At 44.3% G+C, this 26,762-nt stretch overlaps 1 protein-coding gene across 4 annotated transcripts in view; it reads right to left on the reverse strand.

Annotated features, from left to right (window-relative positions):
* SOAT2 (sterol O-acyltransferase 2) overlaps positions 1 to 26,762 on the reverse strand; it is a 91,913-nt gene that overhangs the window by 22,485 nt on the left and 42,666 nt on the right. For all 4 annotated transcript variants that reach the window (XM_069758785.1, XM_069758783.1, XM_069758786.1 and 1 more), the window contains 3 exons: positions 23,918 to 24,002; positions 23,572 to 23,617; positions 15,451 to 15,580 (listed from right to left, as the gene is read on the reverse strand). In XM_069758785.1, the coding sequence (XP_069614886.1) occupies positions 15,451 to 15,580; positions 23,572 to 23,617; positions 23,918 to 24,002 (261 nt within the window). The remainder of the gene's footprint in view (positions 1 to 15,450; positions 15,581 to 23,571; positions 23,618 to 23,917; positions 24,003 to 26,762) is intronic.

Raw genomic sequence — 26,762 nt, forward strand, 5'->3', positions numbered from 1 at the left:
GACTGACATCTTTTGAGAAACGGGAAGGTCAGAAATGAAATCCATCGAAATATGTGTCCAAGGCCTCTTTGGGACCGGCAAGGGCAAAAGCAACCCACTGGCACGAGAACAGCAGGGCTTAGCCCTAGCACAAATCCCACAGGACTGCACAAAAGTACGTACATCCCGTGACAGAGATGGCCACCAGAAGGATCTAGCCACTAACTCTCTGGTACCAAAGATTCCAGGATGACCAGCCAACACCGAACAATGAAGTTCAGAGATAAGTTTATTAGTCCACCTATCAGGGACGAACAGTTTCTCTGCTGGACAACGATCAGGTTTATTCGCCTGAAATTTTTGCAGCACCCGCCGCAAATCAGGGGAGATGGCAGACACAATGACTCCTTCCTTGAGGATACCCGCTGGCTCAGATAAACCCGGAGAGTCGGGCACAAAACTCCTAGACAGAGCATCCGCCTTCACATTTTTAGAGCCCGGAAGGTACGAAATCACAAAGTCGAAGCGGGCAAAAAATAACGACCAACGGGCCTGTCTAGGATTCAAGCGCTTGGCAGACTCGAGATAAGTCAAGTTCTTATGATCAGTCAATACCACCACGCGATGCTTAGCTCCTTCAAGCCAATGACGCCACTCCTCGAATGCCCACTTCATGGCCAGCAACTCTCGATTGCCCACATCATAATTACGCTCAGCGGGCGAAAACTTCCTGGAAAAGAAAGCACGGTTTCATCACTGAGCAATCAGAACCTCTCTGTGACAAAACCGCCCCTGCTCCAATCTCAGAAGCATCAACCTCGACCTGGAACGGAAGAGAAACATCTGGCTGACAACACAGGGGCAGAACAAAAACGACGCTTCAACTCCTGAAAAGCTTCCACAGCAGCAGAAGACCAATTAACCAAATCAGCACCCTTCTTGGTCAAATCGGTCAATGGTTTGGCAATGCTAGAAAAATTACAGATGAAGCGACGATAAAAATTAGCAAAGCCCAGGAACTTTTGCAGACTTTTCAGAGATGTCGGCTGAATCCAATCCTGGATGGCTTGGACCTTAACTGGATCCATCTCGATAGTAGAAGGGGTAAAGATGAACCCCAAAAATGAAACTTTCTGCACACCGAAGAGACACTTTGATCCCTTCACAAACAAAGAGTTAGCACGCAGGACCTGAAAAACCATTCTGACCTGCTTCACATGAGACTCCCAATCATCTGAGAAGATCAAAATGTCATCCAAGTAAACAATCAGGAATTTATCCAGATACTCACGGAAGATGTCATGCATAAAAGACTGAAACACAGATGGAGCATTGGCAAGTCCGAACGGCATCACTAGATACTCAAAATGACCCTCGGGCGTATTGAATGCAGTTTTCCATTCATCTCCTTGCCTGATTCTCACCAGATTATACGCACCACGAAGATCTATCTTAGTGAACCAACTAGCCCCCTTAATCCGAGCAAACAAGTCAGATAACAATGGCAAGGGATACTGAAATTTAACAGTGATCTCATTAAGAAGGCGGTAATCAATACACGGTCTCAGCGAACCATCCTTCTTGGCTACAAAGAAGAACCCTGCTCCCAGTGGTGATGACGATGGGCGAATATGTCCCTTCTCCAGGGATTCCTTCACATAACTGCGCATAGCGGCGTGTTCGGGCACGGATAAATTAAATAATCGACCTTTAGGGAATTTACTACCAGGAATCAAATTGATAGCACAATCACAATCCCTATGCGGAGGTAGAGCATCGGACTTGGGCTCTTCAAATACATCCTGATAATCAGACAAGAACTCTGGGACCTCAGAAGGGGTGGATGACGAAATCGACAAAAATGGAACATCACCATGTACCCCCTGACAACCCCAGCTGGATACCGACATGGAATTCCAATCCAATACTGGATTATGGGTTTGTAGCCATGGCAACCCCAACACGACCACATCATGCAGATTATGCAACACCAGAAAGCGAATAACTTCCTGATGTGCAGGAGCCATGCACATGGTCAGCTGGGCCCAGTATTGAGGTTTGTTCTTGGCCAAAGGTGTAGCATCAATTCCTCTCAATGGAATAGGACACCGCAAAGGCTCCAAGAAAAACCCACAACGTTTAGCATAATCCAAATCCATCAGATTCAGGGCAGCGCCCGAATCCACAAACGCCATGACAGAAAACGACGACAAAGAGCATATCAAGGTAATGGACAGAAGGAATTTGGACTGTACAGTACCAATGACGGCAGACCTAGCGGACCGCTTAGTGCGCTTAGGACAATCAGAAATAGCATGAGTGGAATCACCACAGTAGAAACACAGACCATTCAGACGTCTGTATTCCTGCCGTTCAACTCTAGTCATAGTCCTATCGCACTGCATAGGCTCAGGTTTAACCTCAGGCAGTACCGCCAAATGGTGCACAGATTTACGCTCGCGCAAGCGTCGACCGATCTGAATGGCCAAAGACAAAGACTCACTCAAACCAGCAGGCATAGGAAATCCCACCATGACATCCTTAAGAGCCTCAGAGAGACCCTTTCTGAACAAAGCTGCCAGCGCAGATTCATTCCACTGAGTGAGTACTGACCATTTCCTAAATTTCTGACAATATACTTCTATATCATCCTGACCCTGGCACAAAGCCAGCAAATTTTTCTCAGCCTGATCCACTGAATTAGGCTCATCGTACAGCAATCCGAGCGCCAGGAAAAACGCATCGACACTACTCAATGCAGGGTCTCCTGGCGCAAGAGAAAATGCCCAGTCTTGAGGGTCGCCGCGCAAAAAAGAAATAATAATCAAAACCTGTTGAATAGGATTACCAGAAGAATGAGGTTTCAAGGCCAGAAATAGCTTACAATTATTTTTGAAACTTAGAAACTTAGTTCTATCTCCAAAAAAACAAATCAGGAATAGGAATTCTTGGTTCTAACATAGATTTCTGATCAATAGTATCTTGAATTTTTTGTATATTTATAACGAGATTATCCATTGAAGAGCACAGACCCTGAATATCCATGTCCACACCTGTGTCCAGAATCACCCAAATGTCTAGGGGGAAAAAAAAAAAGTGAACACAGAGCAGAAAAAAAAAAAAAAAAAAAATTATGTCAGAACTTTTTCTTTCCCTCTATTGAGAATCATTAGTTAGGCTCCTTGTACTGTTATGTTTGCTAATGACAGGTGTTATGAAGGCAATCCAGAAACACAGTGTGCTTAGCGATCAGAGCGCACACAGTGATCTGACAAATACCCAAAAATACAAGAACGAGCTCTGAGACGTGGAAACTCTGTAGACTGCACACCTGATCCTATCCTAAACACAACTAAAAGCGGCTGTGGATTGCGCCTAACAACTACCTAGGCAACTCGGCACAGCCTAAGAAACTAGCTAGCCTGAAGATAGAAAAATAGGCCTGACTTGCCCCAGAGAAATTCCCCAAAGGAAAAGGCAGCCCCCCACATATAATGACTGTGAGTAAGATGAAAAGACAAAACGTAGGGATGAAATAGATTCAGCAAAGTGGGGCCCGATATTCTAGGACAGAGCGAGGATAGTAAAGCGAACTTTGCAGTCTACAAAAAACCCTAAAGCAAAACCACGCAAAGGGGGCAAAAAAAAAACCCACCGTGCCGAACTAACGGCACGGCGGTACACCCTTTGCGTCTCAGAGCTTCCAGCAAAACAAAAGACAAGCTGGACAGAAAAAAAGCAACAAAAAAGCAAAAAGCACTTAGCTATACAGAGCAGCAGGTCACAGGAACAATCAGGAGAAGCTCAGATCCAACACTGAAACATTGACAAGGAGCAAGGATAGCAGCATCAGGCGGAGTTAAGTAATGAAGCAGTTAACGAGCTCACCAGAACACCTGAGGGAGGAAGCTCAGAAGCTGCAGTACCACTTGTGACCACAGGAGTGAATTCAGCCACAGAATTCACAACAGCAAACCAATGGATTGGACTCCGGAGGCCGAATCAGCTTTCGCCTCCCTCAAACAAGCCTTCTCAACCGCACCAGCTCTTCATCGGCCTATGATCAACAAACAGTTTTTCCTTGAAGTGGACGCTTCGTCATCTGGATCCGGAGCAGTCCTCACACAAAAACTGCCTACTGGTAAGATGGTGACCTGTGGTTTCTTCTCCAAGGCATTTACACCCTGTGAACGTAACTACTCAATTGGTGATAGAGAGTTACTAGCAATTAAGCTAGCCTTAGAGGAATGGCGATATCTGCTTGAAGGCGCAGTTCATCCAGTCATCATTTACACTGATCATAAGAATCTGTCCTATCTTCAGTCTGCTCAAAGACTCAATCCTCGCCAGGCTCGTTGGTCATTGTTCTTTGCTCGGTTCCATTTCTCTCTCCATTTCCGTCCTGCAGAGAAGAATATCAAAGCCGATGCACTTTCCAGGTCCTTCTTGTCTGACGACCTTGAAGAGGAGCTTCAGCATATCATTGAACCGTCCAAGATGATCACGGTGGCTACAGTCAGGCTGTCGCAACTCCCTCCCGGTAAGACCCTTGTAACTGAAAGAGACAAGAAGCGAGTTTTACACTGGGGTCATTCTTCTAAGCTTGCCGGACACGCTGGTGAAAAGAAGACGTTACAATTAATTTCTCGACACTACTGGTGGTACACTTTGCGCCAAGATGTTCTGAACTTTGTTGCAGCCTGTTCCTCCTGTGCTCGTAATAAAACACCCAAGAAACTGCCAGCCGGTCACCTCCTCCCTCTCCCGATTCCGTCTGCTCCCTGGCAACACATTGCCATGGATTTCATCACAGATCTGCCAGCATCATCCAGTTGTACAGTAATCTGGGTTGTTGTAGACCGGTTCTCCAAGATGGGACATTTCACTCCACTGTCTGGTGTTCCTTCCTCTCCTAAACTCGCAAAGCTCTTCATTCAGCATGTCCTTCGGCTTCACGTACTTCCACTCCACATTGTTTCCGACAGAGGAGTCCAATTCATTTCCCGATTCTGGCGGTCCCTCTGTAAACTGTTGGATGTCACTCTGGACTTCTCCTCGGCCTATCACCCACAATCTAATGGCCAAGTGGAGAGAGTGAATCAAGTCCTCACCAACTATCTGCGACACTTCGTGAATGGTCACCACAGCGACTGGGCCGACCTGCTGCCATGGGCTGAGTTTTCCTACAATAATCATGTCGGTGAGTCCTCCTCTAACTCCCCATTTTTTATTGTTTATGGACAGCATCCTAAGATCCCGACTCCACTGCCTCTTGCTTCCAGCAATCCAGCAGCTGAGTCCCTGGCCAAGGACTTCACAAAAGTCTGGACCGAGACGAGGACCTCACTGGAGCAGGCATCTGTTCGAACCAAGGAACATGCGGATAAGAGACGTCTGGATCCTCCACCTTTCCATCCCGGAGATAAGGTATGGCTGTCTTCCAGGCACATCTGACTTAAAGTCCCTTCTTATAAGCTGGCTCCTCGTTTCATCGGTCCTTTTGAAGTACTCCACCGAATCAACGATGTGTGCTATCGTTTGAAATTGCCTGCCTCCTTACGGATCCATAACTCCTTCCATGTATCCCTGCTGAAACCAGTTGTCCTCAGCCGCTTCACTCAGGATCCTGGTAATTTTCCTCCTCCTGTCGGTTCCGGGGACGTTTATGAAGTGAAGGACATCCTGGCCATGAAGAAAAGAGGGGGCAGGTCCCTCTTTCTGGTTGACTGGAAGGGATACGGTCCTGAGGAGAGATCCTGGGAGCCTGTGGAGAACTTTAGTGCCCCAGTTCTTCTTAGAAGGTTCCTGACAGGTTTGAAGAAGGGGGGGCGTAAGGCGGGGGGTACTGTCATGCCCTCAGCCGCAGGTTCGGTCTCCGCTGTGCAGGGAGACCGGCACCTATCACACAGCCTTACTCACCCTGTCCGTGGCTCCAGACAATCTGCGGCTTTCTCTGCTAAGAACCTGCATCCTCTTGGCAGGTCTCCTGGAAATGCTCTTAGGAGCCGCGCCCCGCATCCTGCACATACTTGAAACAGCAGGACACCTGTTTGCTATTAGGGCGGTCTGTGTTATGATGCTCTGTGCATAAAAAGCACCCTCCCCTTTAGGGAGGTGCCTGGGCTATGTGTTCATTCTTTGGATTGTTGCCGCAGCTTCAGGCCACGCTCTGCTGTGCTCTGCACTTTACTTATATCTCTATTTCCACAGAGTCCTCTTCTGGTGAATCCCATTCTGGACTTCTCTGGTCTCTCCGGTTCTCACTCCAAGTTGTCTTGCCTCTCCTCACGGAATCCTCCAGACCCTGCTACCAGTGGAAACTACCTTGCTGGATTTCATGGAGCTTCTGGGATTGTCCCCACCAGCTGGCTCAAGTATTCTACTGTGTTGCTAGTTTGTCAGTATGGGTCGTCCTCTGGTCCTGGATTCGTAGCATTCAGGCCACCTTGTGTTGTGACGGGGGAATCCCTGTATAGGGGTACACCTTGCCCGGTGCTCCACTACGTGGTACAGTGCTGTGATCCAGAGGTTCTCTCCCTCTGACACCTGTTTCCTTTTTGTTAATAAATATCTTTTGGTTTATGAGATCTACTCTCCTGTCTTTTGAGTATCGGGTATACAGCCGCCACTGCACCATCAGTGGTTTAGTGAGTCCACTTTACCTTGTCACACCCTGTGGGCGTAACACCTATATTGGTCATCGACTGACTTCAACTGGGGTCAAAGTGGATCCTGAAAAGGTGAGAGCAATACAAGATTTGCCTACCCCTACTGATGTTTCTGGAGTACAACGATTTTTGGGCATGGTGAATTATCTCTCAAAATTTTGCAGACATCTGTCAGACATGTGTGAGCCACTGAGACAGCTAACCCACAAAGATGTGCGCTGGGAATGGACAGAAAGCCAGGAGACGGCTTTCCGAGCAGTAAAGAATGCCATTGCAGATACAGCAACCCTAAAATATTTCGATCCAGATCGAGAAGTGGTGGTACAATGTGATGCTTCGGAAAAAGGCCTTGGAGCCACATTAATGCAGAACAAACAGCCAATTACATTTGCAAGCAGAGCCCTTACAACAACAGAGCAGGGATATGCGCAGATTGAGAAGGAACTACTGGCTGTGGTATTTGGGATGGAGAAGTTTCACCAGTACACCTACGGTCGACGGGTAATAGTGCAGTCGGATCACAAACCATTGGAGAGCATTACAAAGAAACCATTACTAAATGCCCCAAAGAGACTACAGCGCATGCTGTTGCGACTTCAGAAATATGATGTTGACGTGGGGTACTGTCCAGGAAGAGACTTACTGATTGCAGATACGCTAAGCAGAGCTTACCTTCCTATCACAAATGATGAGGAGGAAGACATTGAAACCATCAATATGTGTAACTACCTTGCAGTGTCAAAAGAAAAGGTCAAGCAAATCCAGACTTTTACAGAGAAGGATAAAAGTCTCCAGAGTTTAAAGACTGTCATCTTGCAGGGCTGGCCAAAATACAAGCAGCATGCTCGAGGGAAGTCTCACCATTCTTCCACATAAGAGATGAATTGTCAGTGCAGCAAGGAATCATCTTTAAAGGAGACAGGGCTGTTATACCTGAAGTTCTCAGAAGAGGCATATTGAAGACATTGCACTCTTCTCACTTAGGCATGGAAGGATGCCTACGTCGTGCACGAGAATCAGTTTATTGGCCAGGAATGAATGACCACATAAAAAATTACATAGCACAATGTGAAATATGTGCATCCTGCAATGATAAGCAACCAAAGGAGACATTGCAACCTCATGAAATTCCACATAGGCCTTGGTCAAAAATAGGAACAGACTTGTTCACATGGAATGACAAAGAATACCTGATTACAGTGGACTATTTCTCTAACTTCTGGGAGGTTGATTTGGTGCAGGACACAAGGGCGAGAACAGTGATTAAAAAACTCAAGGCCCATTTTGCCAGGTATGGCATTCCAGATATCGTTTTCTCTGACAATGCGGCACAGTTTACGTCGGAAGAATTCAAAACTTTCAGTAAGAAATGGGAATTTGAACACCAGACGTCTTCTCCAAGATATCCTCAGAGTAATGGAAAAGCAGAGTCAGCAGTAAAAACAGCCAAAAGACTCATGCAAAAAGCAAACCAGGCGGGTGCTGATGTATATCTGTCTATACTGGATCATAGAAACACACCCACCCAAGGCCTAGACAGCAGTCCGGCACAGAGGCTCATGAGTAGGCGTACAAAGACACTAGTACCAACTGCGTGTCATCTGTTAGAGCCAAAGCTGCTGGGAAACATCGAAGCTAAATTACAGAAGAATCAAGCTAGGCAAGCTTTCTATTACAATAAATCTGCAAAGGATCTGCCTGAGCTCCAGAGAAATGACAACATTCGGCTGCAGCCAAGCACCACATTTGACAAACACTGGCAAAAGGCAAAGGTTGTCCAGAAACTGGGACCTCGGTCTTACAAAATTCTAACAGACAACGGAAGAAGACTAAGGAGGAATCGAAGATATTTGAGGAAAACGCAAGAAAGAGATGATTCATGGCCTTTTGAACAGTATCCAGACACCCAAGACAACGAGGCAGCAAGTACAAGTCAGGAACCAACAGTGACAGCTGACCATCAGGGTGAGGACTCTGGCCAGAGACAGACAATATCAGAAGAACTACCAGATGTACCAGATGTAGAAAGTGACACATCTTATATTACCAGAGCTGGCAGAATTAGCAAAAAGCCGGCGCACCTCAAAGATTATATCTAACTGGACGTACTAGGTTAATTTCTAACTTTGTCATAGTATACATTAGTTTAGTATCTTTTATTGTTCCTCTAGTTAAAAGAGAAAGGATGTAGCAATATGTTATATGTTCATGTGGCCTCTAGGGGTCTCACTACTTTTATGTGTGTTCTATATTCTTTGTTTGGAACTTGTTGGATGTTGTTGTACTCGGATTTCATGTAATGGAGGTTGAGACATGATGTGAATAAAGAGCCTGGAGATACTCACAGAGTGTGATTTATGACAGGATTCATCAAACAGAACACACATGAAAGTTCTTTTTTTCCGGGCATTTTGAATGTTTAATGGAACCAACAAATGTAATGCTCCAGATTCTCAACTAGCTCAAAGGAAGGTCAGGTTTATAGGTTCTCTAATCAGCCAAACTGTTTTCAGCTGTACTAACATACTTGCACAAGGGTTTTCAAGGGTATTCTAACCATCCATTAGCCTTCTTACACAGTCAGCAAAGACAAACATAAAAACATTGGGGTGATGGTTGATGGTTGTTCATACACCTATGAAGACATTGCATTACAAACCAGACATTTGCAGCTAGAATAGTGATTTACCACATTAACAATGTATAGAGTGTATTTTTGAATCATTTAATGTTATCTTCATTGGAAAAAACTGTGCTTTTCTTTCAAAAATGAGACATTTGAAAGGTAGTGTATATATGTTTTATATATGAGAATATATATATATATATATATATATATATATATATATATATATATATATATTTATACAGTGCAGACCAAAAGTTTGGACACACCTTCTCATTTAAAGATTTTTCTGTATTTTCATGACTCTGAAAATTGTAAATTCACACTGAAGGCATCAAAAATGTGAATTAACACATGTGGAATTATATATTTAACAAAAAAGTGTGAAACAACTGAAAATATGTCTTATATTCTAGGTTCTTCAAAGTAGCCACCTTTTGCTTTGATGACTGCTTTGCACACTCTTGGCATTCTCTTGATGCCAAGCACCTTGTGCTTTTTGTTACTCCAGTAACGTTGCAGCTCTGAAATATGGCAAAACTGGTGGCAAATGGCATCTTTGCAGCTTCACGCTTGATTTTCCTCAATTCATGGGCAGTTATATTGCGCCTTTTTTGCCCAACATGAGTCTTGCAACCCTGTTGGCTATTTGCCATCAAACGCTTGATTGTTCGGTGATCACGCTTCAAAAGTTTGGCAATTTCAAGACTGCTGCATCCCTCTGCAAGACATCTCACAATTTTGGACTTTTCAGAGCCCGTCAAATCTTTCTTCTGACCCATTTTGCCAAAGGAAAGAAAGTTGCCTAATAATTAAGCACACCTTATATAGGGTTTTGATGTCATTAGACAACACCCCTCCTCATTACAGAGATGCACATCACCTGATTTACTTGATTGGTAGTTGGCTCTCAAGCCTGAACAGCTTGGAGTTGGACAACATGTATAAAAAAGTATCATGTGATCCAAAAAACAACTTGCCTAATAATTCTGCACGCAGTGTATATATATAGTATATAGTAGTGTGGCTAATGGTCGCATAGTCGATGGGAGGTATGTGTCACAGAGATAGCTTGTCTCTGTGTTGTAACCCAGAGTATTTTCTGTAGTGCACATAAGCACTTAGGCTTCTTTCACACCTCCGTCTTTTTAGATCCGTCACAATGCGTCATTTTGGGAAAAAAACGCATCCTGCAAATGTGCCCGCAGGATGCGATTTTTTTCCTATAGATTTGTATTGCCGACGGATCGCGACGTATGGCCACACGTCGCGTCCGTCGTGCACTGGATGCGTCGGTATTTGGCGGACCGTCACAGCGAAAAAACGTTCAAGGGAATGTTTTTTCGTACTTCGTGTCCTGCATTTTAAACTGCGCATGCCCAGCCATAACTCCACTCCCTCCTCCCTGGGAGTTTACTATGGGCAGCGGACGCGTTGAAACACTGCGTCCGCTGCCCACATTGGGCAGAAAATCACCGCTGTCTGTCAGTACGTTGCGCCGACGCTTTGGGACAGCCCTGTACGGACGGAAGTGTGAAAGAAGCCTAAGAGGTTCGTTTCTTGCACCTGGGACCAGGTTGCGGGTAGTTATGAGAGGTGGGCGGGTCTAGCTACCCACATACCTCACCTCTGGTTTGGTTACAGCCTTTATAATGGAGGCTGTTTGGCACGTGGTCTGTGTATTGGGAGAGAGAAGGTCTCCTGTGTGTTTGGCTCCAGACCGAGCCTGAATATTGCATACTAACCCAGCCTGTGAGCCCACAGGCCTGGAGGAGCAGAGCCCTGCTAGGGACATTTGTACTTTATTTTTGCCTGATCGAAAGGCTGTTTACTTTCTGTTTGTGCTTCTGGGGTTTATGAAGCAATAAATTAAAGGAACGAGCCTCCTGTTATCCTCCTGTCGCACCCGAGTGAGTACAACCCCTACAATATAGATATTCAAATTATCCCCTTTCTGCCAAACCTATAAAAAATAAAAAAAATAAAATGTCCATTCTAAAAAAAAAAAAAAAAAAAAAAAAAAAGATGCATTCAAAACGTCATATGTGCCAAAATATGGAGAATCATACTGCCAGGTCATTTTTACTGCACAAAAAAATCATATAAAAACAAAATTAAAAACACAGTTTCAGAGCTGTAGGGGGGTTTTATTTGCAGTTTTGTTAAAATTGTTGGCAAAGTTCAAAACTACAACTCATCCTACAAAAAAAAGTAAAATCAAGCCCTCAGCTTGTCTGAAAGTGGAAAAAAGATGATGGGCCACGGAACGGGAAGTATAGAAAGCAAGCCCACCTCAGAGGTCATTTAGAGATTACTGTGGCACATTGTAATGTCTAGTAAAGTAATCTCCTGCCATAGTCACAATCCAGAAGCACAACTTCACCTGACATGTAACATTGAGCCTGGAGTTGAAGCACATCTCCAACATGTGTGCAAGACTGAGGGAAATATGGTAATCTTAACCCCATAATGTGCACCTAATGAATCAGACAACTACCACTAACTTTGTATCTTTGTATAAAATAAGTTAAATTATAAAAAGTATAATAAATTAAAAATCTCAAAATTATATATATATATATATATATATATATATATATATATATATATATATATATACACACACACATATATACACAGTACAGACCAAAAGTTTGGACACACCTTCTCATTTAAAGATTTTTCTGTATTTTCATGACTATGAAAATTGTACATTCACACTGAAGGCATCAAAACTATGAATTAACACATGTGGAATTATATACTTAACAAAAAATTGTGAAGCAACTGAAATTATGTCTTATATTCTAGGTTCTTCAAAGTAGCCACTTTTTGCTTTGATGTCTGCTTTGCACACTTTTCATAGTCATGGAAATACAGAAAAATCTTTACATGAGAAGGTGTGTCCAAACTTTTGGTCTGTACTGTATATATATATATATATACACACATACATGTACATACATGTTTACATTGTAAACATTACAAAAAGGGAAAATGGGCCACTGCAAAAGTTTGGGCATCCTTGGAGATTTGTGTACTCAGATAACTTTGACCAAGGTTTCACACCTTAGGTAACCTGTCACTTGTTCTCTATCATCATTAGGAAAAGGCCAGGTGATGCAAATTGCCTAGCTTCATAAAAACCCCGCCTCCTAACCTTGTGACAAAAAACATCTGCCTAGCACTCTGAAAATGGTGGAGACCCACAAAGCAGGTGGGATAAATGCTAGAATTTGTTTTGTTTTTGACCATCCGCCATCTTGTTGTGGTTTCTGGCTGCTGGTCTTTTTCCCCTGGTGCTGGGTTGTCTTAAGGTACTGTCACACTAGACGATATCGCTAGCGATCCGTGACGTTGCAGCGTCCTCGCTAGCGATATCGTCCAGTGTGACAGGCAGCAGCGATCAGGCCCCTGCTGTGCTGTCGCTGGTCGGGGAAGAAAGTCCAGAACTTTATTTCGTCGCTGGACTCCCCGTAGACATCGCTGAATCGGCGTGTGTGACACCGATTCAGCGATGTCTTTGCTGGTAACCAGGGTAAACATCGGGTAACTAAGCGCAGGGCCGCGCTTAGTAACCCGATGTTTACCCTGGTTACCATCGTTAAAGTAAAAAAACAAACAGTACATACTTACCTACAGCCGTCTGTCCTCCAGCGCTGCGCTCTGCTCTCCTCCTGCTCTGGCTGTGAGCGTCGGTCAGCCGGAAAGCAGAGCGGTGACGTCACCACTCTGCTTTCTGGCTGCCCGGCGCTCACAGCCAGACCAGAGAAGCAGAGCGCCGAGGACAGACAGCAGAAGGTAAGTATGTAGCGTTTGTTTTTTTACTTTTTAGGATGGTAACCAGGGTAAACATCGGGTTACTAAGCGCGGCCCTGCGCTTAGTTACCCGATGTTTACCCTGGTTACCGGGGACCTCGGATCGTTGGTCGCTGGAGAGCTGTCTGTGTGACAGCTCTCCAGCGACCAAACAGCGACGCTGCAGCGATCCGGATCGTTGTCGGTATCGCTGCAGCGTCGCTATGTGTGACGGTACCTTTAGGTCAGGTGATTGTATCACCCTTTATTATCCAGCACCTGCCTCCCAGTACTTGCTGGACAACAGTGTTAATCCACTAGAGTTCTGGCTAGGTGCTTTGATAGCTTTCTGTGTTTGATATTGTGTAGTTCTGGGACCTCCAGTTCTGCTATCCTTAGTTTCTGTTTTCGTTTTGGTTTCTGCAGCCTTCTCTGTATTTTCTATTAGGAGGTGACCTGTTTTTATACCCAGTCCTTAGATCTTTTAGGGACCTCCTTCCCCCTATCTATAGGTCTTCACTTGAGATTAACCTAGGATCGTCGGTGGGTCTATTCGCAAGGAATGGGTCGCCCACTCCATAGTAGGGTATCAGCCTAGTCTCAGTGCAGGGTCAGTTTTCCCCCCTTCTATTATAGTTCTGTGTTGCAGTTCCGTAACAAGAAGTCAATAAGAAGATAGCAAAGCGTTTTCAAGCTGCCCTTTCCTCAGTTCAAAACATAATTAAAAAAATGTCAGTTAACAGGAACAGTGGAGGTCAAAATAAGGTCCGGAAGACCAAGCAAAATTTCAGTCAGCTGCTCACAGGATTGCTAGAGAGGCAAATCAGAACCTTTGCTTGACTGCAAAAGATCTTCAGAAAGATTTAGCAGTCTCTGGAGTTGTGGTACATTGTCCTACTGTTCAGACACCTGCACAAATATGGCTTCCATGGAAGAGTCATCAGAATAAAACCTCTCCTCTGTCCTCACCATAAAAATTCAAGTCAGAAGTATGCAAAAAAAATCTCAAAATTAAACAATTTAACATCTAACAAAGTAGATACTAGCTACCAACTTTTGATAAAATAAGGCCTCAAATTTTATTAAAAGGAACCTGTCACCCCCCCCTCCCCCCCAGAGCATTTTTAAGTAAAAGAGCCACTTTCAGCAGCACTAAGGCTGCATTCTGTGAAGGTGGCTCTTATGTTTAGCATCTCTAGGAATGCGGAAATAATCAGTTTTATAAATTTGGCACCATACCTCTATTGAGTCAGGGAGGTATGATTTCTCTCTGACTCAAGCACCTCGCAACCGTCCATCATCCCACCGGGCGCCGCCTCCTCTCTGTCGTGACATCACTGGCGCCTTCGTGTAGCCGAGGCCCCAGATCCCGCCCCGGAGTGTGTTATGATGTATTCACCCTGCAGGGCTGGGAATCTGGCACCCGCGCAGTGGAGCGGGTCACTGTGCTCCATTGAAGATAGTGCCGAAGTCTCGCAAGATTTGTGTAATCCATAATAAGCCCAGTGGAGGTGGTCTAAAAGCAGTGAATGGAGGAGACCTAAATGGACCAGCAACCCTAACAGCATCCTTCCATAATTTTTCCCTACCTACATCAATAAACAAACTGACTTTGGTTAATAATCTAGACAGCAACCCGAACCTTAACTTCTTCCCGACATAGGACGTACCAGTATGTCATATCTTGTGGTATTTCCTGCAAAAGGATGTACAGGTACAGTACATCATGGTGATTGTGTTGGCAAAGGAGCTGTGTCAGCATGATCGCCGTCGGAAGATTGGCTTTAGAGATACAGCCGGAGCTTTGCTAAGAGCCCACACTGCACTGGCTCTTTAATCCTGTTTACTCAGGAGAACTTGTATAAAATGTCTCATTCATTTTCTCTTATCACTCCTTTTGAAAATTAAAAGCTTGGGGCCAAGGTAACATTGAGGGAGGGGGAATATGTTTTTAGAAAATTAATTCCAACGTTATACAATTCTGTGAATCACCTCAGTGTTAAACATGCTCATTACTCCGCTAGATGAATTCTGGAGAGGTGTAGATTTCAAAATAAGGTCCTTTGTGGGGAATTCTGCTGTTGTGGTATGGTTAGGGGCTCTTCGAACGTGACATGGTGTCCACAATCTATTCCAGACAAAATGGCACTCCAAAAATTCACATGGCGCACCTTCCCCTCCGAGCCTTGCAGTGCGACCAAACAGTAGTTTCCTCCACATATGGGGAATAGTCGTACACAGGAGCAATTGCACAACAAATTGTATGGCACAAATACTCCTATTTCTCTTGTAAAAAAAGGAAAAATTTGGTACTAAAGCAACATTTTTGTGGGAAAAAAATGTAATTTTTCATTTTCATCACATCCCACTTAGTCTTACCGGGCAGTGTAGCATGGAAGAAGGAAAGCACCAACATCTTCGTACTGAATGGCTCCTTGCTCATGTTTTTGAATACAGGGAAGCACAGCGTAACCAAGGTAAAGTACATAAAAAAGATACAGCCAAGAAACTAATGATAGAGAAAAAAAACAGATTAAACAGATTGCACTTGAAACCATAGATCAATTATCTTAGCACTTCTTAAACACCAATTGACATTGATGTGTTTAATGTACAAAAATAAATAAATCAAAACACCAACAGTTATATTTATACATAGGAGTAAATGAAAAAGAAAACCTGAAGCTCGAGACTGGAATCACAAGGGCAGTTTTTTGTGAAGTCTTTAAAACCAGCATCAATGTGCTATTATATGAATGGGAGATGTAAAGGAGCGCCCTGCTGGATTCACTTCTCGTGTTGGATCAATAAAGACTGCATCAAACTGCAGCTGTAATCTCAGAGTTTCCAACATCTAGTTTAGTTTTTCAGCTGTCGAACGCACTTACTTTTAAAGTGGATCTTTCACCAGACTTCAAAAAACAAACTACATACATACAACTACATACATAGTAACATAGTAACATAGTAACATAGTTAGTAAGGCCGAAAAAAGACATTTGTCCATCCAGTTCAGCCTATATTCCATCATAATAAATACCCAGATCTACGTCCTTCTACAGAACCTAGTAATTGTATGATACAATATTGTTCTGCTCCAGGAAGACATCCAGGCCTCTCTTGAACCCCTCGACTGAGTTCGCCATCACCACCTCCTCAGGCAAGCAATTCCAGATTCTCACTGCCCTAACAGTAAAGAATCCTCTTCTATGTTGGTGGAAAAACCTTCTCTCCTCCAGACGCAAAGAATGCCCCCTTGTGCCCGTCACCTTCCTTGGTATAAACAGATCCTCAGCGAGATATTTGTATTGTCCCCTTATATACTTATACATGGTTATTAGATCGCCCCTCAGTCGTCTTTTTTCTAGACTAAATAATCCTAATTTCGCTAATCTATCTGGGTATTGTAGTTCTCCCATCCCCTTTATTAATTTTGTTGCCCTCCTTTGTACTCTCTCTAGTTCCATTATATCCTTCCTGAGCACCGGTGCCCAAAACTGGACACAGTACTCCATGTGCGGTCTAACTAGGGATTTGTACAGAGGCAGTATAATGCTCTCATCATGTGTATCCAGACCTCTTTTAATGCACCCCATGATCCTGTTTGCCTTGGCAGCTGCTGCCTGGCACTGGCTGCTCCAGGTAAGTTTATCATTAACTAGGATCCCCAAGTCCTTCTCCCTGTCAGATTTACCCAGTGGTTTCCCGTTCAGTGTGTAATGGTGATATTGATTCCCTCTTCCCATGTGTATAACCTTACATTTATCATTGTTAAACCTCATCTGCCACCTTTCAGCCCAAGTTTCCAACTTATCCAGATCCATCTGTAGCAGAATACTATCTTCTCTTGTATTAACTGCTTTACATAGTTTTGTATCATCTGCAAATATCGATATTTTACTGTGTAAACCTTCTACCAGATCATTAATGAATATGTTGAACAATATTAACCACTTCCCGACATTTGACATACTGGTCCATCCTTTTTAGGAAGTTGTTTCTGGTTTTGGAAATACCAATACGTCATGATTAGTGTGCGATCACCACGATAGCTCGGCTTCACCAACAACCAAGCTCCTGAAGCAACCGCCAAGGTCAGTTGCAGTAGTGATCCTGGCAGTTTAGCCCTCTGGATGCTGCAGTAAATAGAAACCCCGGCATCTAGATTGTTGTTACAGTGAGGATGCTCCCTCTTTAACCATATTGGCTTCTCCGTGCTGTGATTACAGGATTCCGACAGTCATGACGACTAAGGCTACTTTCACACTTGCGTTGTGTGATGTACGTCGCAATGCGTAGTTTTGGGGAAAAAACCTCATCCTGCAAAGTTGCCCGCAGGATGCGTTTTTTCTCCATGGACTTGCATGACGGATGCGTCGTGTTTTGGCGGAACGTCGGCACAAAAAAAGTTACATGTAGCGTTATTTTGTGCGTCACATCTGCCATTTTTGACCGTGCATGCGCGGCCGAAACTCCGCCCCCTCCTCCCCGGACATTACAATGGGGCAGCGGATGTGTTGAAAAACTGCATCCGCTGCTCCCGTTGTTCATTTATTTCACAACGTGCGTCGGTACGTCGGCCCGACGCATAGCGACGGGCCTGTACCGACCGACGCAAGTGTCAAAGTAGCCTAACGGTCAATGAGCTTGTGGTCTAATACAAGAGTATAGCAGTGTATTACACCAGCAATCAGACTATTGAGTATTCAAGCCCCATAAAGGAACAAAGTAAAAAGAAAAAAAAGCCCTTTCTGGGTCCAGCACAGTCTCCACCGCTGCTTCCAGTCTCTGTTATTCTATGCAGTGCTGATGTCATGTTGACAGCACTGCAGCCAGTCTATGGGCTCAGCGTCTTGGAGCAGATCGTGCTGTCTATTTGGGCAGAGCTGCTGAGCTCAGTTATTGGCTGCAGAGCTGGCGATGTGACATCAGAGCTGCAGACAATAACAACATCAGGAGTCGCATAGGAGACTCAGCGCTGGCACCAAATAAGGGGGAATAAAGCACAGTGTCACAATTTGATTTTTTTTTTTTAAAACAAACTGCATTCTGGGGACAGGAGTTTTTGCAAGTGAGAAACCCCCTTAATTTTCAGTTATAAATGCGCTGGTAGACATCAGATCACAAGTACTAAAAGCCCCTTTCACACGTCAGTTTTTTGCCATCAGTCGCAATCCGTCGAATTTTGAAAAAAACGGATCCGGTGACTGATGCTGCCGGATCCGTTTATTTTTCTAATAGACTTGTATTAGCGACGGATGGCCTCACGTTTCATCCGTCGTTCACTGGATCCGTCAAAAATTGTTTGTCCGGCAGCCGGAGACAACGGATGTAGTAATGTTTTTTGTGTACGTCGAAAAAACGGACAGCGACGGATCTGTCGCCGTCTGTCGTTTGCTAGAATGGAAGCCTATGGTGCGGGATCCGTCAAATGACGAAATGCGGCAACGGATTCCATTTTTTTAAACTGAGCATGCTCCGATTTTTTTTTTGGATCCAATTAGCCGGATTAGGTAGTTGGATCCCGTGAAAAAATGGATCCGTCGCATCAGTTATTTACAATCTGCGACGGATCCGTTGTTTTCAAAATTCGACAGATTGCGACTGATGGCAAAAAACTGATGTGTGAAAGGGGCCAAAGAGAACTGCTTTAAAAAAAAAAATTAAAAAAACAACTGCTGATTTTAGAAAGGGGGAGAAAAATCTGAGTAAGGCCTCAACACACCAATAATCCACCCTAAGAAGCACTAGACTCTAGGGGAGAACACCAAGCGCATCCAGAGCATCATGGAGCGCGGCAGGGTGGCAGGTAGTAGCGAGCCGCAACATCGGACTGTCCTATCATTTTAATAATAAAAGCGTTCTTGTCAGAGGACAGAAGCTTTCTAAATACAGCCATCTACTACAAGCCGTATCTCATGTAAACAATATTTGGAGCAGTGGAAGGAATTGTTTCATATGAAAAAATCATTATCTTTGTATATGCCTATAGCAGCCAGTGTAACAGGCCAAATTAACCCCTGTTCAGATTAAACCCGGGTAAAGTTTGGCCCAGGCCAGAGCGTACGTCGGGGAATAACTGTCTTATGCCAAAACTATCTCCAGGGGTGTAAAATAGCCTCAGCCAAACTACACCCCTCCAGGCCACAATATACCCCTCTATGTTATGAGCCCTTGTAAATGAGAGAGATTTTAGGTGCCATTTTTTAATCATCTAAAACTGACTCACACGTAATGATGTAGGGAGATAGACCAGACCTCGGGTACCTGCATGCCGGGTCCGGAACTAGAAAGGCTGCATCCTCTGTTCCCGGGGGACAGCTTCGCCTGAGGGAAGCCTGAGTGGGAGGGACCTTCCTGCAGAGTAACCCAGAGAGGCGGGGAGAGCCAGAAAAGGGCGCGCAGCTAGTGAAGAGAAAGCGCGTGCAAGAGGAGAGTTGCAGGCCAGAGCAGAGCAGTGAGTGGCGCGCTCGGACTTCCTTGCCCTCAGAGAGTACTGGCGCTGTAGCAGGCTGCATAGAGGGGACCCCTTCACCTGTAGAACCAAGTGTGCCCAGCAGCACTGCGGAGCAAGGGAGGCTGCAGAGCCATGCAGAGTGGAGCAGAGCCATGGGGGACAGAGGTATGCAGAGCCGTTCACACAGAGCGGAGCCGAGTCGGGTGCCACAGCAGACATAGAAAGGAGTATCAGTGCTAAAGAGATCGGTGTCGCCTGCCACCAACAGTGAGGACCAGGGAGAGCGGGACATGCGGTGTGTGCCTAGTGATAGCCAGAGAGTACCAAGTGCTGGACACGAGGTGACCGTGAGTACCGCATACGCATACTGCCCCCAAGAGAGATCACACACAGGACTGAGACTTGCACCCTGACGTGGGAAGAGAATAGTCCTGACCGTCTGGAACATGAATACCTCCCATTTGAGATAGTTAATGAGCCACGTTAGGCTTGCACCGGACTGTGCCCGGTGCCTTTAATAGCCACATTAGTATATGGACTAGGCCCAGTGGAAGGTACAGGAGACCGACCACTGCCACCAGAAGACAGAACAGTGACTATAGTACCCTCCAGGAGGAGGTGCTGCACCCGCCGTTGCCAGTGCTATTTAGTGCACAGCAGGAGCTGCAATGTGAGAATTTCCATATTCTCTTGCTTCCTAATTGTTGTGTTTGAACTGTTGCATGTTACCGTGCCTTTAATACCATTAACTCTTTACCTCCCTGCGTGGAGTATCTCCCCTCTAAATAAACCTGTTAACCCTTGTTCTGCCTCCCGTCCGTCACTCCATCCCGCATTCCTGCTTGATATCTTACAGTGACATGAGAAGGTATTTGTGTTGTTAAAGGGAACCGGTCACCCCGTTTTTTTCAAGAAGAGCTAAAAATAGCGTTAAATAGGGGCAGAGCTGTGCTTTACATTAGTGTGTTTTGGAGCCTTTATTCCCCACCTATGCTGCCGAAATACCTTTGTAAAGTCGCCGTTTTGGGCTGTCACTCACGCTGGTCAGGTCATATGGGCGTAGTGACAGCGCTGTTTCTCCCCCAGATCTCCGTTGGTGGCGTAGTGGTTTGCGCATGTCCAAGTGACAAATCCACTGCGCAGCTTCAAGGAAAATAGCGCGATCTGCGCTATTCAGGCGTTTATCGGTGGGCGCGGCCATCTTTGTGAGGCCGCGCGCGCGCAGATGGTTCTTCTCGGCTTCCCGGGGCTTCAGGAAAATGACCGCGGGATGCCGCGCGTGCGCAGATGGAGATCGTGGTGGCCATTTTCCTGCAGCCGAGATGCGAACTCGGCTTCAGGAAAATGGCCGCCGCGATCGCCATCTGCGCACGCGCGGCATCCCGCGGCCATTTTCCTGAAGCCCCGGGAAGCCGAGAAGTACCATCTGCGCACGCACGGCCTCACAAAGATGGCCGCGCCCACCGATAAACGCCTGAATAGCACAGATCGCGCTATTTTCCTTGAAGCTGCGCAGTGGACATGCGCACACCACTACGCCACCAACGGAGATCTGGGGGAGAAACAGCGCTGTCACCACGCCCATATGACCTGACCAGCGTGAGTGACAGCCCAAAACGGCGACTTTACAAAGGTATTTCGGCAGCATAGGTGGGGAATAAAGGCTCACAAAATACACTAATGTAAAGCACAGCTCTGCCCCTATTTAACGCTATTTTTAGCTCTTCTTGAAAAAACGAGGTGACAGGTTCCCTTTAATCACATGATGAAGATTGATCTTATAATACAATGTGACTGGTAACGGACAGCATTCATTATATCTGAGATTACACTGCTGTCCAGTATGATCACTGCTTTCACCTTAGGATGCTATTGTAACTTGATTCTGGTTTTCTCACCCTGTCTTTGATTGGTTGAAAAGTGTGCAGATCTATTTCTATCATCCTCAGACACACAGCTGCATTTAATGTGTGACTACTGAGAAGTGCGGTAGATTCTTTACCTCATTATGTCTTTGTGGAAGTCTAATATTTTACTGATTGAAGTTTTTCTGGTTCAAGTAATAAAAGTCTGTGTTTAGAACTTTAAGATTTAAGTCAGTTATCTTCTCACATAACTTGCCTGACAACCCTGAACTCCCAATAAGATGTTGAAAAATTAAGTAATTCTTATGTATATCACTCAACACTGCCAATAGCAAAGGGGGTATAATCTGGCATGAGGGGGTATGAAATGTCTTAAGCCAATTTATACCCCTAGGCTATAATATACCAGGGCATAATCAAGCAAAGGCCGCTTTATCCCCGTGTAAAGTCTGGACTCGGGGTATACTATGGCCTGTTACAACGGAATCCCAATTCCTAAATACAGTGGGGCAAAAAAGTATTTAGTCAGTCAGCAATAGTGCATGTTCCACCACTTAAAAAGATGAGAGGCGTCTGTAATTTACATCATAGGTAGACCTCAACTATGGGAGACAAACTGAGAAAAAAAAAAAATCCAGAAAATCACATTGTCTGTTTTTTTAACATTTTATTTGCATATTATGGTGGAAAATAAGTATTTGGTCAGAAACAAACAATCAAGATTTCTGGCTCTCACAGACCTGTAACTTCTTCTTTAAGAGTCTCCTCTTTCCTCCACTCATTACCTGTAGTAATGGCACCTGTTTAAACTTGTTATCAGTATAAAAAGACACCTGTGCACACCCTCAAACAGTCTGACTCCAAACTCCACTATGGTGAAGACCAAAGAGCTGTCAAAGGACACCAGAAACAAAATTGTAGCCCTGCACCAGGCTGGGAAGACTGAATCTGCAATAGCCAACCAGCTTGGAGTGAAGAAATCAACAGTGGGAGCAATAATTAGAAAATGGAAGACATACAAGACCACTGATAATCTCCCTCGATCTGGGGCTCCACGCAAAATCCCACCCCGTGGGGTCAGAATGATCACAAGAACGGTGAGCAAAAATCCCAGAACCACGCGGGGGGACCTAGTGAATGAACTGCAGAGAGCTGGGACCAATGTAACAAGGCCTACCATAAGTAACACACTACGCCACCATGGACTCAGATCCTGCAGTGCCAGACGTGTCCCACTGCTTAAGCCAGTACATGTCCGGGCCCGTCTGAAGTTTGCTAGAGAGCATTTGGATGATCCAGAGGAGTTTTGGGAGAATGTCCTATGGTCTGATGAAACCAAACTGGAACTGTTTGGTAGAAACACAACTTGTCGTGTTTGGAGGAAAAAGAATACTGAGTTGCATCCATCAAACACCATACCTACTGAAAAGCATGGTGGTGGAAACATCATGCTTTGGGGCTGTTTCTCTGCAAAGGGGCCAGGACGACTGATCCGGGTACATGAAAGAATGAATGGGGCCATGTATCGTGAGATTTTGAGTGCAAACCTCCTTCCATCAGCAAGGGCATTGAAGATGAAACGTGGCTGGGTCTTTTAACATGACAATGATCCAAAGCACACCGCCAGGGCAACGAAGGAGTGGCTTCGTAAGAAGCATTTCAAGGTCCTGGAGTGGCCTAGCCAGTCTCCAGATCTCAACCCTATAGAAAACCTTTGGAGGGAGTTGAAAGTCCGTGTTGCCAAGCGAAAAGCCAAAAACATCACTGCTCTAGAGGAGATCTGCATGGAGGAATGGGCCAACATACCAACAACAGTGTGTGGCAACCTTGTGAAGACTTACAGAAATCGTTTGACCTGTCATTGCCAACAAAGGATATATAACAAAATATTGAGATGAAATTTTGTTTCTGACCAAATACTTATTTTCCACCATAATATGCAAATAAATTGTTAAAAAAACAGACAATGTGATTTTCTGGATTTTTTTTTCTCAGTTTGTCTCCCATAGTTGAGGTCTACCTATGATGTAAATTACAGACGCCTCTCATCTTTTTAAGTGGTGGAACTTGCACTATTGCTGACTGACTAAATACTTTTTTGCCCCACTGTATATAATAGCACTCACTGGAATGGAGGCAGATCTTCCCACTTATGCACATTCTTAACTTTCATCCTACCTGGGCAAAGTTCTTAGCTACATATTTCCATCTGATGTACGGTGTCCTGTAGGGAGAAGAAATACATTAAAAGATCACCTTGGTCCTAATCTACATCTACCATAGAGAATACACTTCTATCTCAGACTTTTACAAGCTTTCCTGACTGCTCATAATATGAGATAACTAGATAAAATGTATAGTATCTAGATTATACATTATGCATAAGTTTATGCTTTATTAGTTGTTGGCTTATCAAAGTAGAGTTAAAGTTTTCACTAAGCAGGTGTTGATTCAATAAAATCACATTAGTATATATAATGACCTATACTGTAGTGACTTAAACAGAACGTATCTTGGGGGGTACCTTGGATAACTTTCTCTGTAAATCAGAGTTGGGCAGAAGAGAAAGTATAAATAACTGGAAAGCGCAGGAATTGGGGCATTTTTATCTGCAAAACAAAGAAAGATGTTAAGCCATAAATCATAAAATTACATGCAAGTAGAAAAATTCTGTAATTTACATCTTAATGCGAATCTGTCGGCAGGCTTTTGCTACCCCATCTGAGAGCAGCATAATGTAGGGGCAGAAACCCCGATTATAGCGATATACAGTGCCTTGCGAAAGTATTCGGCCCCCTGGAACTTTTCAACCTTTTCCCACATATCATGCTTCAAACATAAAGATACCAAATGTAAATTTTTGGTGAAGAATCAACAACAAGTGGAACACAATTGTGAAGTTGAACGAAATGTATTGGTTATTTGAAATTTTTGTGGAAATTCAAAAACTGAAAAGTGGGGCGTGCAATATTATTCGGCCCCTATAACTTAATACTTTGTTGCGCCACTGGGAAGGGGATAATATATATATGGATCTTACCAGGCTATAAATATCAGCCCATAGCTGCCTACTAAGTGTTTACTAGTTATTAAAATGGGGGGGGGGAACCCCCCCAAAAATGACGTAGGGTCCCCCTATGATTAATTACCAGCAAACGCTAGGCAGACAGCTGCAGGCTGATATTAATAGGCTAGGAAGGGGCCATGGATATTGGCCCCATTCCAGACTAAAAACATCAGCTCTCAGCCACCCCAGAAACGGCGCATCCATAAGATATGCCAATTCTGGTGCTTAGCCCTCATTCTTCAAACTTGCCCTGGTGCATTGGCAATATCAATGGCCTCTTCCTATCATACTAATATCAGCCAACAGCTGTTCGCCTAGCCTTTGCTGGTTATTTATTTTATTTTATTTTTTTGGGAGGGGGGGGGGGGGGGCTAGTTTAACCCCTTAACGACCAGAGGCACTTTTGTTTTTGCATTTTCATATTTTGCTCCCCTTCTTCCCAAAGCCATAACTTTTTTATTTTTCTGTCAAAATGGCCATGTGAGAGCTTGTTATTTGTGGGACGAGTTGAACTCGTAATGTAATTGTAATCAAACAGTTGGGGTTTTTTTTTTTTTTACCATGTTCACCAAATGCTAAAACTGACCTTCCATTATGATTCTCCAGGTCATTACGAGTTCATAGACACCAAATATTCTCCATTTTTTGTGATCTCGGGTTGGGTAAGGGCTTATTTTTTGCGTGCTGAGCTGACATTTTTAATGATATCATTTTGGTGCAGATACGTTCTTTTGATCGCCCGTTATTGCATTTTAATGCAATGTAGCGGCAACCCAAAAAAAACGTAATTCTGGAGTTCTGACTTTTTTTTTCATTACGCCGTTTAGCAATCCAGTTAATTTTTTTTTATATTTATGGATTCTGAATGCGGCGATACCAAATATGTGTATGTTTGATTTTTTTATTGTTTTATTTTGAATGGGGGAAAAGGGGTGGTGATTTGAACTTTTATATTTTGATTTTTTTTTATATTTTTAAAAACATTTTTTTTTACTATTTGCATGCTTCAATAGTCTCCATGGGAGACTAGAAGCTGCTGTTGTCCCATCAGCTCTGCAAAAAACAGGCAATGATCAAATCACCTGTATGTAGCAGAAATGCTTACTTGCTATGAGCGCTGACCACCGGGCAGCGCTCATAGAAATTTAAATGAAAAAGAGTGGTATTCACCTGCGCTGTCTACAAAAACGAACAATAAAATTAAAAATAGATGAATAAATGAATAAGAGAGCACTTACTTAATGAGTAATCATTGGTTATGCAGTGGATGTTGTAATAGGTCCTTAAAGTACTACCAGAATCTTAGGGGATTGAGGATCAAAAGAAAAAAAATAGCAATTTGGCTATGACAACCATAGAGGTCTGCTGGAGACCTTTGGTTGTCATGCCAACCCATCGTAACCTGCGATCACATGTCAGGGTCACCGATGGGTGGGATTTCCAGCACATTTATTGGAAACGAGGGTTAAATGCCGCAGTTGGATTGCGATTCCACTCACAACTGTTGCGGGCACATGTCAGCTGTATATATTATTAGTATTGTTATTATTATTACTTATTGTAGCACCATTTATTCTATGGCGCTTTACATGTGACGAGGGGTATATATAATAAAAAACAAGTACAATAATCTTAATCAATACAAAACGCGACTGGTACAGGAGGAGAGAGGACCCTGCCCGTGAGGGCTCACAATCTACAAGGGATGGGTGAGGGTACAGTAGGTGAGGGCAGAGCTAGTCGTGCAGCGGTTTGGTCAATGACAGCTGTCATGAGCCCTGAAAGGTACGGGCTCAGCACCTAAGCCTGCACCAAATGGGGAGTCCAACATCGGCATACTATTACGCCCGATGTCAGAAAGGGGTTAATAACCATTAAAGACTTCGTAAACAGTTGTGAGTTGATATTACCAGCCGGGAAAGCTATAAATGTAGCAATGGAGGAGGCTGGTGGTTTGCTCGCTGAAACTCCAAGGGATAAATGCATATGATGTTTATGTATGTATGATATCCACTGGAGCTGCAGTTATCTTAGACAGGGTTGTTGGGAGGGGGTAACTGAAAGCTAGTGGAAAGGCCAGGAAGTGACAGGGCCAGTGAGAGTGTGGAGATCAGTGTGTGAAGTAGAAGGCTTAAGTCATGAGGCTGCTAAGGACAACGTGGGCCTAATACTCGGGGCAGTGGATTGCTGAAAATACCCTTTCATGTGATTCCGTTTAATGGCCTAATGCAACCTCGAGATGGAAGTCAGGGGCCCAGGACGAACAGCCTGTGAATCTACAGGGATAAATGGACTACATGGG

Source organism: Ranitomeya imitator, chromosome 3 (genome assembly GCF_032444005.1).
Source record: "Ranitomeya imitator isolate aRanImi1 chromosome 3, aRanImi1.pri, whole genome shotgun sequence".
Taxonomy (NCBI): domain Eukaryota; kingdom Metazoa; phylum Chordata; class Amphibia; order Anura; family Dendrobatidae; genus Ranitomeya; species Ranitomeya imitator.